This window comes from Piliocolobus tephrosceles, chromosome 1 (genome assembly GCF_002776525.5).
Source record: "Piliocolobus tephrosceles isolate RC106 chromosome 1, ASM277652v3, whole genome shotgun sequence".
Taxonomy (NCBI): Eukaryota; Metazoa; Chordata; class Mammalia; order Primates; family Cercopithecidae; genus Piliocolobus; species Piliocolobus tephrosceles.
Window position 1 is genome coordinate 49,012,461 of NC_045434.1, and position 13,310 is coordinate 49,025,770.

At 32.6% G+C, this 13,310-nt stretch overlaps 1 protein-coding gene across 1 annotated transcript in view; it reads left to right on the forward strand.

Moving 5' to 3' along the window:
• RGS21 (regulator of G protein signaling 21) overlaps positions 1-13,310 on the forward strand; it is a 50,891-nt gene that overhangs the window by 27,712 nt on the left and 9,869 nt on the right. The window contains exons 3-4 of the mRNA XM_023203384.2: positions 3,311-3,387; positions 8,307-8,473. Of these exons, the coding sequence (XP_023059152.1) occupies positions 3,311-3,387; positions 8,307-8,473 (244 nt within the window). The remainder of the gene's footprint in view (positions 1-3,310; positions 3,388-8,306; positions 8,474-13,310) is intronic.

Consider the following 13,310-nt stretch of genomic DNA (forward strand, 5'->3'; position numbering starts at 1 on the left):
TTTCTATGAAGTATGATAAATCTCTATTGCAGAAAAAATCACTTTTCAGATGGTTATTATAAATGTTATAAAACGTGAATTAAGTACAAACATACATGTATTAACTCATCCATTTAAGAAGTATGAAATAATCTGGGTTAAAGCAGACACACTTGTGTTTCAATTCTAACTCTGGCCATTATTATCTGTGGAATATTGCACTACTTATTTGCATCTCTGAGCCTCTTTACTCATTGGTAATACTGGAATAAAACAGACTATTATTTTCAAGATTAAATGAAGTAAAGTATATGATATGCTTAGCACAATGTGGTATACATTGTAAACATCCAATACATAGTTGTGCATTTTAGTGCTATTATAAATATTGCATTTCAGTTTATTCATAGATACCACCTATTTGCTCTTCCACAGAATTACAAGAGACACCAAATTTTACTAATTTAACTGGCATTAGTTAAATTAGTATTGAAAGGTATAGCTAAATTGTATTAGCTTCAAAGACATAGGGTGTTCTGGGCAAGAGAAAACAAAAAATAATGTGAAAACATCACTGGATTATCATGGATCTCACTCTCAACTCTGAGGTATGTGAGGTTGGAGAGAATGACCGACATCCATTCTAGAAGGCAGTGTCTTTTAGAACAAACATTACTCCTTAAATAACAAACAAGCATTACTCCTTAAAATAGTTACATTTCACCTAATTTCTGAAAAGTAAATGCTGTCTTACCTCCAACTCTTTCAACATCTCAGATAGTCAAAATGTAACCTTCTGGATAAGAAATAGGCTATAAGGAATGAACTGAGGGCATTCCAGGCATTGTTACATACCACCAGAGGTACTTCTTCAGAGCTGATGGGCGATTTCTTCTCTTTAAGACAATGTCAGCATTTTGTGAACCTTAATTAATACTAGGATATGCCCATATCCCTAGTTCTATTATCTATAGTATTCCACGTCTATATCTATCAAATATCTGTAACATTTTAGCATCTCTCTGTAATTCAAAACATTAGGAATTTTTCTTTTATCCTTGGTTCTACACCATCTCCCACACTTTGCTTTCTTTCTTTTACTGTTTCTCTACATTAATGAAGAAAATACAAATAGCTATTATTTATGTAAACATCTTCATTCTATAAATACTCCTTTATATCCAAAAAGATCTTCATAGAATATGCCTTTTTGCTTTTGGCTTAAGTAAAACCTGTCTGTCCTTAAAAGACACTGCCTTCTAGAATGGATGTCGGTCATTCTCTCCAACCTCACATACCTCAGAGTTGAGAGTGAGATCCATGATAATCCAGTGATGTTTTCACATTATTTTTTGTTTTCTCTTGCCCAGAACACCCTATGTCTTTGAAGCTAATACAATTTAGCTATACCTTTCAATACTTTTTATCATTGTAATTTATCAGCATCTAGGAGGACATTTACCATCTTCTATTGAAGGCTTTAATATGTGTCAATATATGGGGTTTGGTCATCCATTGCTTGTTAATATGTTTAATATTTCATAGACCAGGCACACTGTTCTTGGTGCTAGAAAATAACATTTAGTCCTGTCATCATATAACTTACATACTAATGGGATTATAAATGTTCATCTTTGAATGAATTTGTCTAGATTTTATTTTTCACTGTTTTTTTTTTTTCCTGGATGCCTGTTCCTCATTCAAAATGGGCATTCTGCATGGCCAGGCTCCTCTCTATCCTATTCATTAGCATATGTTCCACAGGTCTAAGTATCTTTAATTTGAATACCCTGCTTACAACCAAATTTTAGTATACAAACAGGAATATTTTTAAGCATATGTATTTTAAGTGACCATATAACTTTAGAATTCCTACAAGATCTAATATTTGAGTTACATGAAATATAACATAAGCTTATTTGAGTAACAGCTTATACAGTACACAAAATCTCTTCAATGTAAAATTAAATCTAGGATTGTGTCTCATCCTCCATTTGTGAAAGACAGAAACTGAACAATCCAACATTTGTGTCCATTTGAATGAAAAAAAAAAAAACACTATTTCCAAATGGTTTCACAGGTAATCTGTGTCCCCAAGATTTAGTAAGTCAAGGAAGAAAGGAAAGTCAGCTGCCTACAACAGGAGAAGGAAATTTGAGATTGGAAATATGAGTAATGAAAAATAGTAAAATGAATTCTTAGCTATATTGCCCTCTCTATGTGCCCTCAATGAGGATGACCATTATTAACTGAAGATGCAACTACAACTGCATCGGTAGAGGAAAAACTATAAAAACTGCAGCAAATTACAAGAAGTAATACAAAAGTGAAGGAATCATTTCACACTAGTATATTTAAATTAGTCATCTTGCCATGCAAATACAAAAGTTTTATAAGAATTGCGATATATGAGTTTTTCTCTATTTTATTATTGATAATTTCAATACGGACTTTAAATTGGACCCTCTCTTTCCATAACTGAGTCATTTGCACATCGCAGCTATGTAATCCAATGTGGTTTTATTTCTGGGCAGCAGATACTTTCTATGAATAGGGGCTTATTTCATCAGGATCTTTGTTTATTAAGAGGAATAATGCATATTTGCATCTCAGAAAATTTACATCTTAAATCTGATTTATTATTTCTACATCATATCCCCAAAAGTAACCTTCTTCAGAAGACTTGAGTTTATAACTTTTTTGACTGCTTTGGAAAAAATATTACTCTATCTTGACAGATTCCTAGATTTAAATAAATCAGCTCAGAACTAGAAGTATACCAGTCTAAAGAGAAATAAAGGCTGCCTCAGAGTAGGTAAAGACTTTTTGAAATATTATGAACAAAATGTTTTCAAGTTCATCACATATTAGAAATTCTTAAAACTTTTTTGAACTTTTTTGAGATGCATAATTATGAAATAGATAATCTTTACACTACAAAAACTTAGAAAGTAGTTTATTCATTACGTTTGCTAATATAAATTTTGACTAGAGTAATGTCACATAAATTAACAAATAATATACTCATGGTTGAAAAGAAATTCACCATTGATCCACAGAACCAATATCTCTTATGCCTTTATTAGAATTTAAGAATTTTCAAATATTATTAACACTGTCAGCTAGATTAATAATTTGCTGATGTCCAATTACATCCCAATTTATGTCACTATAGCTATCTACTGTAAATAGCACTATATAACTTTTTGATGTTTGACTATTTGATTAGCAGCGTGAAGTTCATTTGAATGATGTAATTCAAAATACACATAACTCAAATATTACTATTGGTTAGAGAAGAGAAAGATCACAATGCTATTGTCAAGGGTAGATGCTGTTTCTACAGGTCACAAACTACGGAAGCAATGACATGGTCAGAAAATATGGACACACTTTTAGCCAATCAAGGTAAGATCTAACTAATAATAGGCTTAAAAATACAATAATTAAATATAAATAATTAAATTCTGAAACTTGGTAACATATCATAAAGTATGAGTTTAATCAATGAAGTATAAAAATTCTTAATGATCATAAATTCATAAAAATCCAAAATCTAAATGGAATCAAGTTGGGCCTAAAATAAGTTTATAGGAACTCTCTACATTAAAACAAAAGGAAAATTCAAACTAGCAAGTGAAGTTTTCCATTTCCTTAGACTCACTTTAACTTTTCTTTTTTTAAATTTTATTTTAATACAGAGCCTGACTCTGTCAATCAGGCTGGAGTGCAGTGGCATAATCTTGGCTCACTGCAAACTCCACCTTCCGAGTTCAAGCGATTCTCCTGTCTCAGCCTACTGAGTAGCTGAGATTACAGATATGCACCATCATACTCAGTTAATTTTTGTATTTTTAGTAGAGACAGGGTTTCACCACGTTGGCCAGGCTGGTATCAAACTCCTGGCTGCAAGTGATCCACCCACCTCGCCATCCCAAAGTGCTGGGATTCAATTCAGGTGTGAGTCACAGTGCCAGAGCTAGACTCGCTATATATATATATGTGTGTGTGTGTGTGTGTGTGTGTCTATATATGTATATAAAATGTGTGTGTGTGTCTATATATATATATAGAATTTTCAAATATTATTAACACTGTCAGCTAGATTAATAATTTGCTGATGTCCAATTACATCCCAATTTATGTCACTATAGCTATCTACTGTAAATAGCACTATATAACTTTTTGATGTTTGACTATTTGATTAGCAGCATGAAGTTCATTTGAATGATGTAATTCAAAATACACATAACTCAAATATTACTATTGGTTAGAGAAGAGAAAGATCACAATGCTATTGTCAAGGGTAGCCTTTTACTAAAGGGCTTACTGAATCATCTCTGTGTGTTGTGACCCAGAAGGCTCCAGAGTAGTGGAAGTCCATACAACAGTACTATATATATATATATAGACACACACACACACACACACACACACACACACATTTTTTTTTTTTTTTTTTGAGACAGAGTCTTGCTTTACCACCCAGACTAGAGTGTAGAATGTAGTGCTGTGATCTCTGCTCACTGCAATCTCTGCCTCCCGGGTTCAAGGGATTCTCCTGCTTCAGTCTCCCAAGTAGCTGGGACTACGGGAGCATGCCATAACACCCAGCTAATATTTGTATTTTTAATAGAGATGGGAGTTCACCATGTTGGCTAGGCTCGTCTCAAACTTCTGACCTCAGATGATCTGCCTGCCTTGACCTCCCAAAGTGCTAGGACTACAAGCATGAGCCACCGCGCCCAGCTGGCTCACTATAACTTGATGTACGTCATGACTGCCTTTGGTATAAGTTGAAAGAAACATACAAACTGTTGAAAAAGTTGAAAATTTAAATAAATCACTTGTTTCATATGTACTGTTGGCCAAAACAAAAGGTATTTTAAAGTACTTTATATCAACTGTGTTATTCTCACGTTCTGTGAATATGAAAACATATTTAAATGTATATGTTTGTATTAATATGTATATGTGTGAATATATATTTATAATGGATATAATGGTTCAGTAAGGTAATTTTGGCCAATTATAAATAAAACACCCTAGTCTTTAATAAAACATCTTAGTCAACACAACTTATATACAAAATAATCATTTACAAAGGTATAACTTCTGTTTGTGTTACAAATAATCTGCAGTTCTATCTCATCTGAAACGGGAAAAATGGCACTGTGAAACATAAAGAGAAAATGTTTATAATATAGTATTATTTGTATAAATCAAATGGCATTTTATTTTAAATTCATAAAGAATAAAAATTAGAATATTAGAAAAACATAAAACACAATAAACCTGAATAAATTCTTCACAGCTGCTTGTTTATGTGTAAAGTTAGATTGACTTAGATGAATGTAGCTACTATAAACATATTGTTTCTAAGTGACTAATTTTTAAAGTATAAACATCAAAGAATCCACAGAACTTCCAGAATCCACCTAAGAGCATCTACTGAAGAGATGAGATTATGGAACTGCAGTTTATTAAGTGTTAAATGATGCATTTTCTTTCTCCTTAAGTGTATAACCAATGGGACAGATCAAGTTTACTAAAGGGCTTACTGAATCATCTCTGTGTGTTGTGACCCAGAAGGCTCCAGAGCAGTGGAAGTCCATACAACAGTACTATAGAGGAGAGGCAGGAAGGGTGAGATGAAGGCAAACTCGTTGCTCTGCATACCTTCTGCAATTTTATATTTCATTCCCACATGAAATGGAAAAGTCATATATACATCTGAACAGTTGTTTCGTTTTTGCTTTTTATAATACTAGAGAAATGGCAAAGTATGAATGCTTTTTAATGCTTTAAAGGACTCACCAAATTACCTAGTTGTTTTTGTTGATTTGCGGACATACTTTGCATGTACTAAGCATAGGCATTAGCCTAGTTTTCACCCCATAATGCTGACATATTCCATTTAATGCCCTTTGTTGATACTAGCCAGTAAGCATTCCATTCTGTGGAGAGTGCCCTCAGATAGTAAGTTTAATTTTATGTAGCATATTACTTTAAAATCATTTGGCATCTTTTGAACATTCAAACTGTATGTATAGGAGAGTAAATCAACAAAATATCATGTTCAAGACAGAGATAACTAGCCCCAGGTTTAGTTGTTTAAGTTGTTTCTTTTGTTCCATTAGGTCCTGAATCAAGCTACGGGAAGAGGAAAGATATTAATTTTTAGTTGAGAGTAGCCCGTCGTTAAAAGTGGAGAGCAGGGGAAAATAATAATTGTATCTTGATCTCTAACATCCCATGTCTCTGGGATGCATTTAGAAAATCCTCCTAGGGAGAAGCTCCATATGCCTTGATGATGCACATATAAAATATTGCCAGCCATGAATCTACAATATTCTTTCTTTCTGTATTATTAAAGAACACTTTATTGTCTATAAAAAAAAACATCTTAGCATAAATTCTGTTTAGATCTCTGAAATTTCATCATTGTTTGAACTGAATTCAAGAAAAATTTTAATTGAGTGTTACTAAGAGGATTTTTATAACCTAAATTGGTGTCACAGAAACTTCTTGAATGTATTTTTAAATGCAAGGAACGTGACGTTAATTGAATTTTTATATAGTGCTCATATATTAACTGTATCCACACTCTCCAGTATTTCAACCAAGAATTTTAATTGGTACCTGATAACCTTTTGCAATGACTTGTTATTTCAAACTTATTTCAAATAGCTTTAAAAAAAAATCTGTTAAATCTATTTTAATACAGTGTTTTTAGACACTTTAATTCTGCTCCAGAAAGTCCTTTTCTATTTTATCTTTATAAACTTCACTTTTACATTCTGCAGGCAGCAACCCATGAACAATGAACTTAAGCCTCTTTTCATTCACTTTTCTCATTGTTTTCTATTTCTGTAGCGAATTTGGCCTATCCCCTGCTTTTCCATAAACTTATTCCTCCTGTACTTTGGAACTTGAAGGATTAACTCTCTCTGCCTGCAGGAAAGGAGCAGCTGCTTGGAGCACATGCAAAGGGGGCCTCCCTGGCAGGTGGAAGAGTAAACCACCAACGTTTTGGAAGGCAAATTTCTCTGAGTGGCAAAAGTGCTGACATATTTTACTCCTCAGAGAGATATACTTTCTCAAAATAGAGACAGCCAGCAAAAGGGTGCAAACTATGACACTGAATAACATGACCTAAATGTATTGGTTTAGTTTTGTCCACAGTGGGAATGTGATGATGATCTTTCTGACCTGTTGTCTAACCAGAGGCACTTACCTTCTCACATAAGCTCTAGGTATAGCAAAGAAGAATGTTTCCTGGCCCATTTGGATGAGGAAAATAGAGAAGGAAGGGTCTAAACAAGTGGTCACAATATCAAATATCTTTAGGAGCAAGGGATATAAGGGTAAATCTGACTGAAAGTAAGATGAGGGGAAGAGGTGAGACTCATGGAAATCACAGACTGAAAGCCCTGCCTATTGTTAATTGCATTTAAAAGAGCATATTATAATCAAGCCAAAGTAAACATGCCTGTGAATAAGTGAGTTCATTTGCAGTTCCTGATCTAAAGTTTCTGGAGAAGTACATGCTAAGGATAATTCCTGGGAGGAGGAGGAACACCATAAACAGGTACTACAAGGGAAAATGGGAAGCATCAATGTTTTGCTTAAAGCAACATTGGAGAAAAACCCTACGTATTTGTACTTACCTTATGGAATTAAAGTTGCTTGTCGCCACATAAAGGGGGAAGCATTCACATCAAATATGTTGCCAGTTACTTTCTTGGTTTTGAGACTGAGTTGGCCTATATATTTACCCAAAACTAATAAAAGCTAGCACTTCCTCCTTTGCTTTAAGCCCAAACCAATACAATTTAACACTTTAGCATCATACTTTGTTTCTGTACCTACTCATAGCAACAAAGGTATTCTTACCCTGAATTTAGTATAACATCATTAATTTGACCTGAGCTTAAAGCAATAAATCTTAAAAGCAAAATCCGTGGGGCTTCCTGTGAAGTAACTACCATCAAGGTCTCCTAAACATAACTTCCAGATTTCTCAAATACAGAAAGAAAAAAGTATAGGTTTTCTTTGTTAATGAAGCTAATTGTAGAAATAAATATACATATATATATGTTTTGTGTATATATATATGTGTGTGTGTGTGTGTATATGTTAACAATTACTGATCCAAAATAAATTTTTCTACAGTTAGCAACTAAAACATACATTACATTTAGGTGGAATGATCGATATTTGTCACTGAATATCCAGTAAATGCTCATACTACACAATGTACTCAGTTTGGTCATATTACTACTCTGTATGCTATTATACAAAACTCTTTCTCATATATTTCATAGCTGGTCTAGATGCTTTTCGAACATTTCTAAAATCAGAGTTTAGTGAAGAAAATGTCGAGTTCTGGCTTGCCTGTGAAGACTTTAAGAAAACGAAAAATGCAGAAAAAATATCTTCCAAAGCCAGGATGATTTATTCTGAATTCATTGAAGCTGATGCACCTAAAGAGGTGAGTGAACTACTTCAGAACAGTGAAGAGTCGTCCCGTAACAGATCTGCTCCCAATTGGAAGACCTTAAATCCATCTAAAGGATAACCAACTTCTCACTATGTGTTTAAATAGAAAATGTCAGTAGCTTCCAAGAGAAGTTCCTTAAGATGATTCTCTTTTTTTTTCATTGATTCAGTAAGTATTTTTCAACACTTATTATGGGTTAGGTATGACTAATATTTCTGTCTCTTTGGAACAATACTTAGGCCCTTGAAAAATAATGTCTAATATCTCAAACAGCGCTAAAGTCAACCCAATATAAATCCTACTTCAAAATGCTATTGAATTTCCAGTGTAGTTTCTTGTTTTTCTTTTGCTAAACTAGGAATTAGATAAAGTCAATGTGGATAGCATTCTTGAATATGTAAAAACAAATTAATGTGTGGGGATTAATTGAAACAAATTGATATATTGCTGGCCTTTATTTCTTTGATGGTAAAATTGAGCCAAAGATGTAAGGTTCTGTATCAAGTGATCAGGACTCACCTGTGTTGCTTAAAGATCAGGAAACTAGAAAGAGCCTTGGGGAGAATCCTGCAATGACTCTGATAATAGCCCCCAAAAGAGTTTTATGTGTGGAATATCTCATTTACAGTTTAATTTCCAGAGCCAAAACCATAATCATGTTCAAATCCTTTTAAAATTTTAACTGTAAAATTTAAGCAATTGACATTTGTAAACTGCTTTGGATTTCTTGCTGAATATATTACATAAACAAAGAGTGTTAATATATAAGTAACCTACAAACAGGAAGCTCCACTAAACTACTAGTACCAAACAAATTACTATTACTAGTCATCTTTCCTACAGAGGTGAAATGTTGACATCTGTATAATTGACAGTTACTATATATTCTGATCCAAAATGAGGATTCATGGTAAGAGAGGATGGTTGTACTCACAGGAAAAAAAGATAGACTAGATGAAATGCAAACACTTTCAGAAAATATGAGACAAAGTTAGTTACCATATTACTAGTAGTTCAAGTTTTAGATAGATATTAATTACTGCAGCATATATTAGTCTAGTATAACATTAACAGTCACGTGAACTATTGAAGCATGGCCTGGAATTCATGGGGGTGGAAAAAGAACTTGAACTCCTGTGGAGCTATTTCAACATTTATTTCCAAGTCATCATCTAAGAATCAATAAATAATTCTGGAAAATTGAAAATGTTGCATGTAAGATTTTTCAGGTTGTCATTTTGCTTTGAAATTAACCCTAAAGATATCCTATTGTTATATTGGTCTGAAAGACATATTTTTTCCTACATTATGAATTCATCTAATTAACGGTAGTTGCTTTAGGATAATATTTTGAAACATTGTGTGTGAAAAATCTTCTAACACAAAATGTCATCTTTTAATTATAGCTGAATTTAAGGTTATATCATAAACCATCAATTTTGATAAAATTGTTTTATTTATTTTCCTAACCTTTTCTTCCAAAATTAATTTATATTGTAATAATTTAACTAAATAGTATAGCTATTATTTTGGGATATAAAACTTCACAGCTTTTTATAGATTGTCCATCTAATTAATTTTGGTAAAACAAAATATAATTAAATTGATGGCTGCTTTTCAAGTAATAAATTATAGTCTTTCCTTGAAGTATCTCTAAAAATGCTATATTACCAAATTAATTGAAAATATGCAAGTATAAATATACATACTCTATGTTGATATATACACACACACATATATGAAATACTTATTCTGTTTCCTATCAGTTATTATTAGTTGTTTCCTATTCAAATTACTAAAGGGAGTTTGCTTGTTACATATTATACCAATTGCAATCTTCAAGGTATTTCTCTATAGTTCATCAGTTATGTGTTAAATATAGTGATACTATTAGTATGTTTATTCATTAAACTGATTTTTTGAGTATCTGTTCCCACAGTGAAGTTACAGAGTAAAAGAAGAGAGAGACTGACATGTAATAAAACTAGTCAAATACACAATAGGTGATATAATAATAAAACTTCATTTAAAGTTCATTATTAGCACGATAGGAAAGAGTAATTTAATCTACCTGGAGAGTTAAAGTTAGAATTGCAGTGTGGTTCACACATGAAAAATGAGTCATATTTTATGAAAAGAATGAATGAAGAAACACTATTTCAGCACTGAGAGCACCAATGTATAAAGCTCCCTACCATTTTCCAGAAATTGCAGGCATTTTGATATTGCTAATGTGAGGAGAGGAGTTGGGGATGAAGTTGGATAGGCAGGTGGCAGTAGAGATAAAGAAATGACGGGAAGTATTCTAGGTATATTGGGTAGGCAGACTTGACAAGACTCAGTGACATATTTGAGACAGATGGAAAATATGATTTGCACAAGTGGAAAATTAAATCAAGAATGAGATTTTATGTCTTCTCCTTTAAAGTGTTACCTTCTCTCTCGTTCCCAAATTAATAGGGTGTTAGTATGATGTAGCAGAAAAACTAAAGTTTGGAGCTATCTAGACCTGGGTTCAAATCCTGATCCCTCACTTGCATAATTTTGTCATAAGCTATTTATCTCTCTGCTCAATTTCCTCATCTGAAAAAGCATAATAATACATTTACATCGAAAAATGAGAATGATACATAAGACATATGATAGTGTATCTAGGGTTTACATCATGCAGAACAGTTTTTAAGGAATGTTAATTCCTTTCTTTCTTAAACAAGTCATGATAAGTGCTATTGAAACTAACTATTGAAACAAACCTTAGCATATTTCTAAGAACATATGTAGCAATGTTAAGACTTGAGAGAAGTGTAAATGTGAACACATATTATAAAAATGGGCTTGCAAATTGCCAGGTCCAAATAAAAAGAGTTGCTCATTGAATAAATTGAACCCAGATGGCTTCCAGAGAAAGTACAGCAGAAAAACAAAATCATGACCCAAGTATTTGACTAAGTGACTTGAAAATAAGAAAATTATTAGAGAAACAATATATATTTTTAAACTATCTCTACTTTGTACATATTAATAATGTGTGAGTGGCAAAGAAAAAAATTCTTAAACTTGTACTTATTTTTGCTTCAGCTTGGATCACTAATTTCAGATTATTATTGAATTTTCAAGAAAATATTACTAACTTTGAGAAAATAATCTTTAAAAATTAATATTTTCATATCCAGCTAAGAAATTAACACATTTTAAATATATATTATATTTATGTCATCATTCCTCTATATTGTAAAGAAAGTCATAGAGGATGAAAAATATGTCATTAAAGGGACATTTTTAATGTTGATTGTCATTCTCTGAAATTAGAAAATAGTATCAAATCATATCATGGTGTAATGTTTAAAAATTTTATAAATTCAATTTCACACTCTCAACAATCCAGAAAAAAACACATTGGTAGTTTTTTAAGTCAAAAAACAGGACAAAATATTTATTTGTTAAATGTATCTCTCAAATGTGAGGACACTGTATCTCATAAAACAAAGAAGAAATTAGTCATAAAGGAGAACACATCTTCACGGGTCTGTGCAAGACACTTTTTAATATTTGTGTTTGGCTTCTTACTTTTATTTTTGATGCAGCACAATGTTGCTTATTGAGTCACATTATCTTTCACATCAATAAATGTTTTTTATTCTGTGCCTAGTCACATCCTTACAAGATAAAATCCCTCCATGGAAGGGAAGCTCAGTTTAGGCAGGAAAACAGATAACAAACACATAAGTATGACACAATGTATTGCTGTGCTAGGTAGCTCTTGATAAGGAAATGTAAGAAAATAAAATAAGTAGAAACCTTAGCTTGTTTCTAAAGAACCTTTCAATATAATTGGGTTAAAAAATATAGCGCATAGAACTAGAGAAAATGGCAAAGCAACAAATGATTAACTGCAAAACAAAGATGAAATTATTTTTATGCTACCTGGAAGGATATGATGATTAAATACCAGTGAGACAGCAGCATATTGAGATAGGCCTTCATTATAAATAAGGATAGTTTTAAACTGAGTCTTAAGGGAAGAAACAGATATATGAGTTGTTGGCAGAGAAAAGCCCAGGAAAATAGGCATCTAGAAGCATTTTATCCTATTACTGTGATGCCAATTTGTATTCTGCATTTTATATTCATATTTTTTCTTTGTATTTTTAAATGCCACTTCCTCTATATGTTGATATTATTTTGAGTAGCTTATTTCTGCTCTACTAGTGACTGTTAGCCAACAATGCTCCCCCAACTACAGAATCATCTCTGCATATAATGTGCTTGCTTATTTGTTAATTTTCTAGGTTTTTGTTCATTAGTCAATACTTGAATACCTAGTATCTGCTAAGCATTATGCTGGTGCTACTAAGAAAAAGACAGCCATGGTCCCTGAGTAGATCCTTCCCCATATTCTGGTAGGAAGACACCAGATAAAAAATAATAATTACAATAAACTTCCATGAGTGTCCTAACAAGGAAATATAAGGTGAGATGGTAGTTTGCAACAGTAAAATCCAAGTCTAGAGGATCAGGGAATGTATTTTGAAGAAGTAACTGGAAAGCTTTGGCCAGAAATTTGACTGTACAGGGAAACAAGACAAGATGGGAAGAGAAAAGGATAGGCGAGGAAGAGGAAGAAGAGCCAAGCAAAGGAGCCAAGCAAAAGACTAGCCAGTGCCTAAAAGACTGGTCCAGCAGTGAAAGAAGCCTAGTATTGTGTGTGTTCAAGTATAAATTGAGGCAACTGCACCTTCTGGATCCCAATGATTTCTACATTTCTATTCATTCCTTCCAGTAGAGATCTCCTTCAAAAGAAAAAAGGGAAACACAGAAAGAGGAAGGG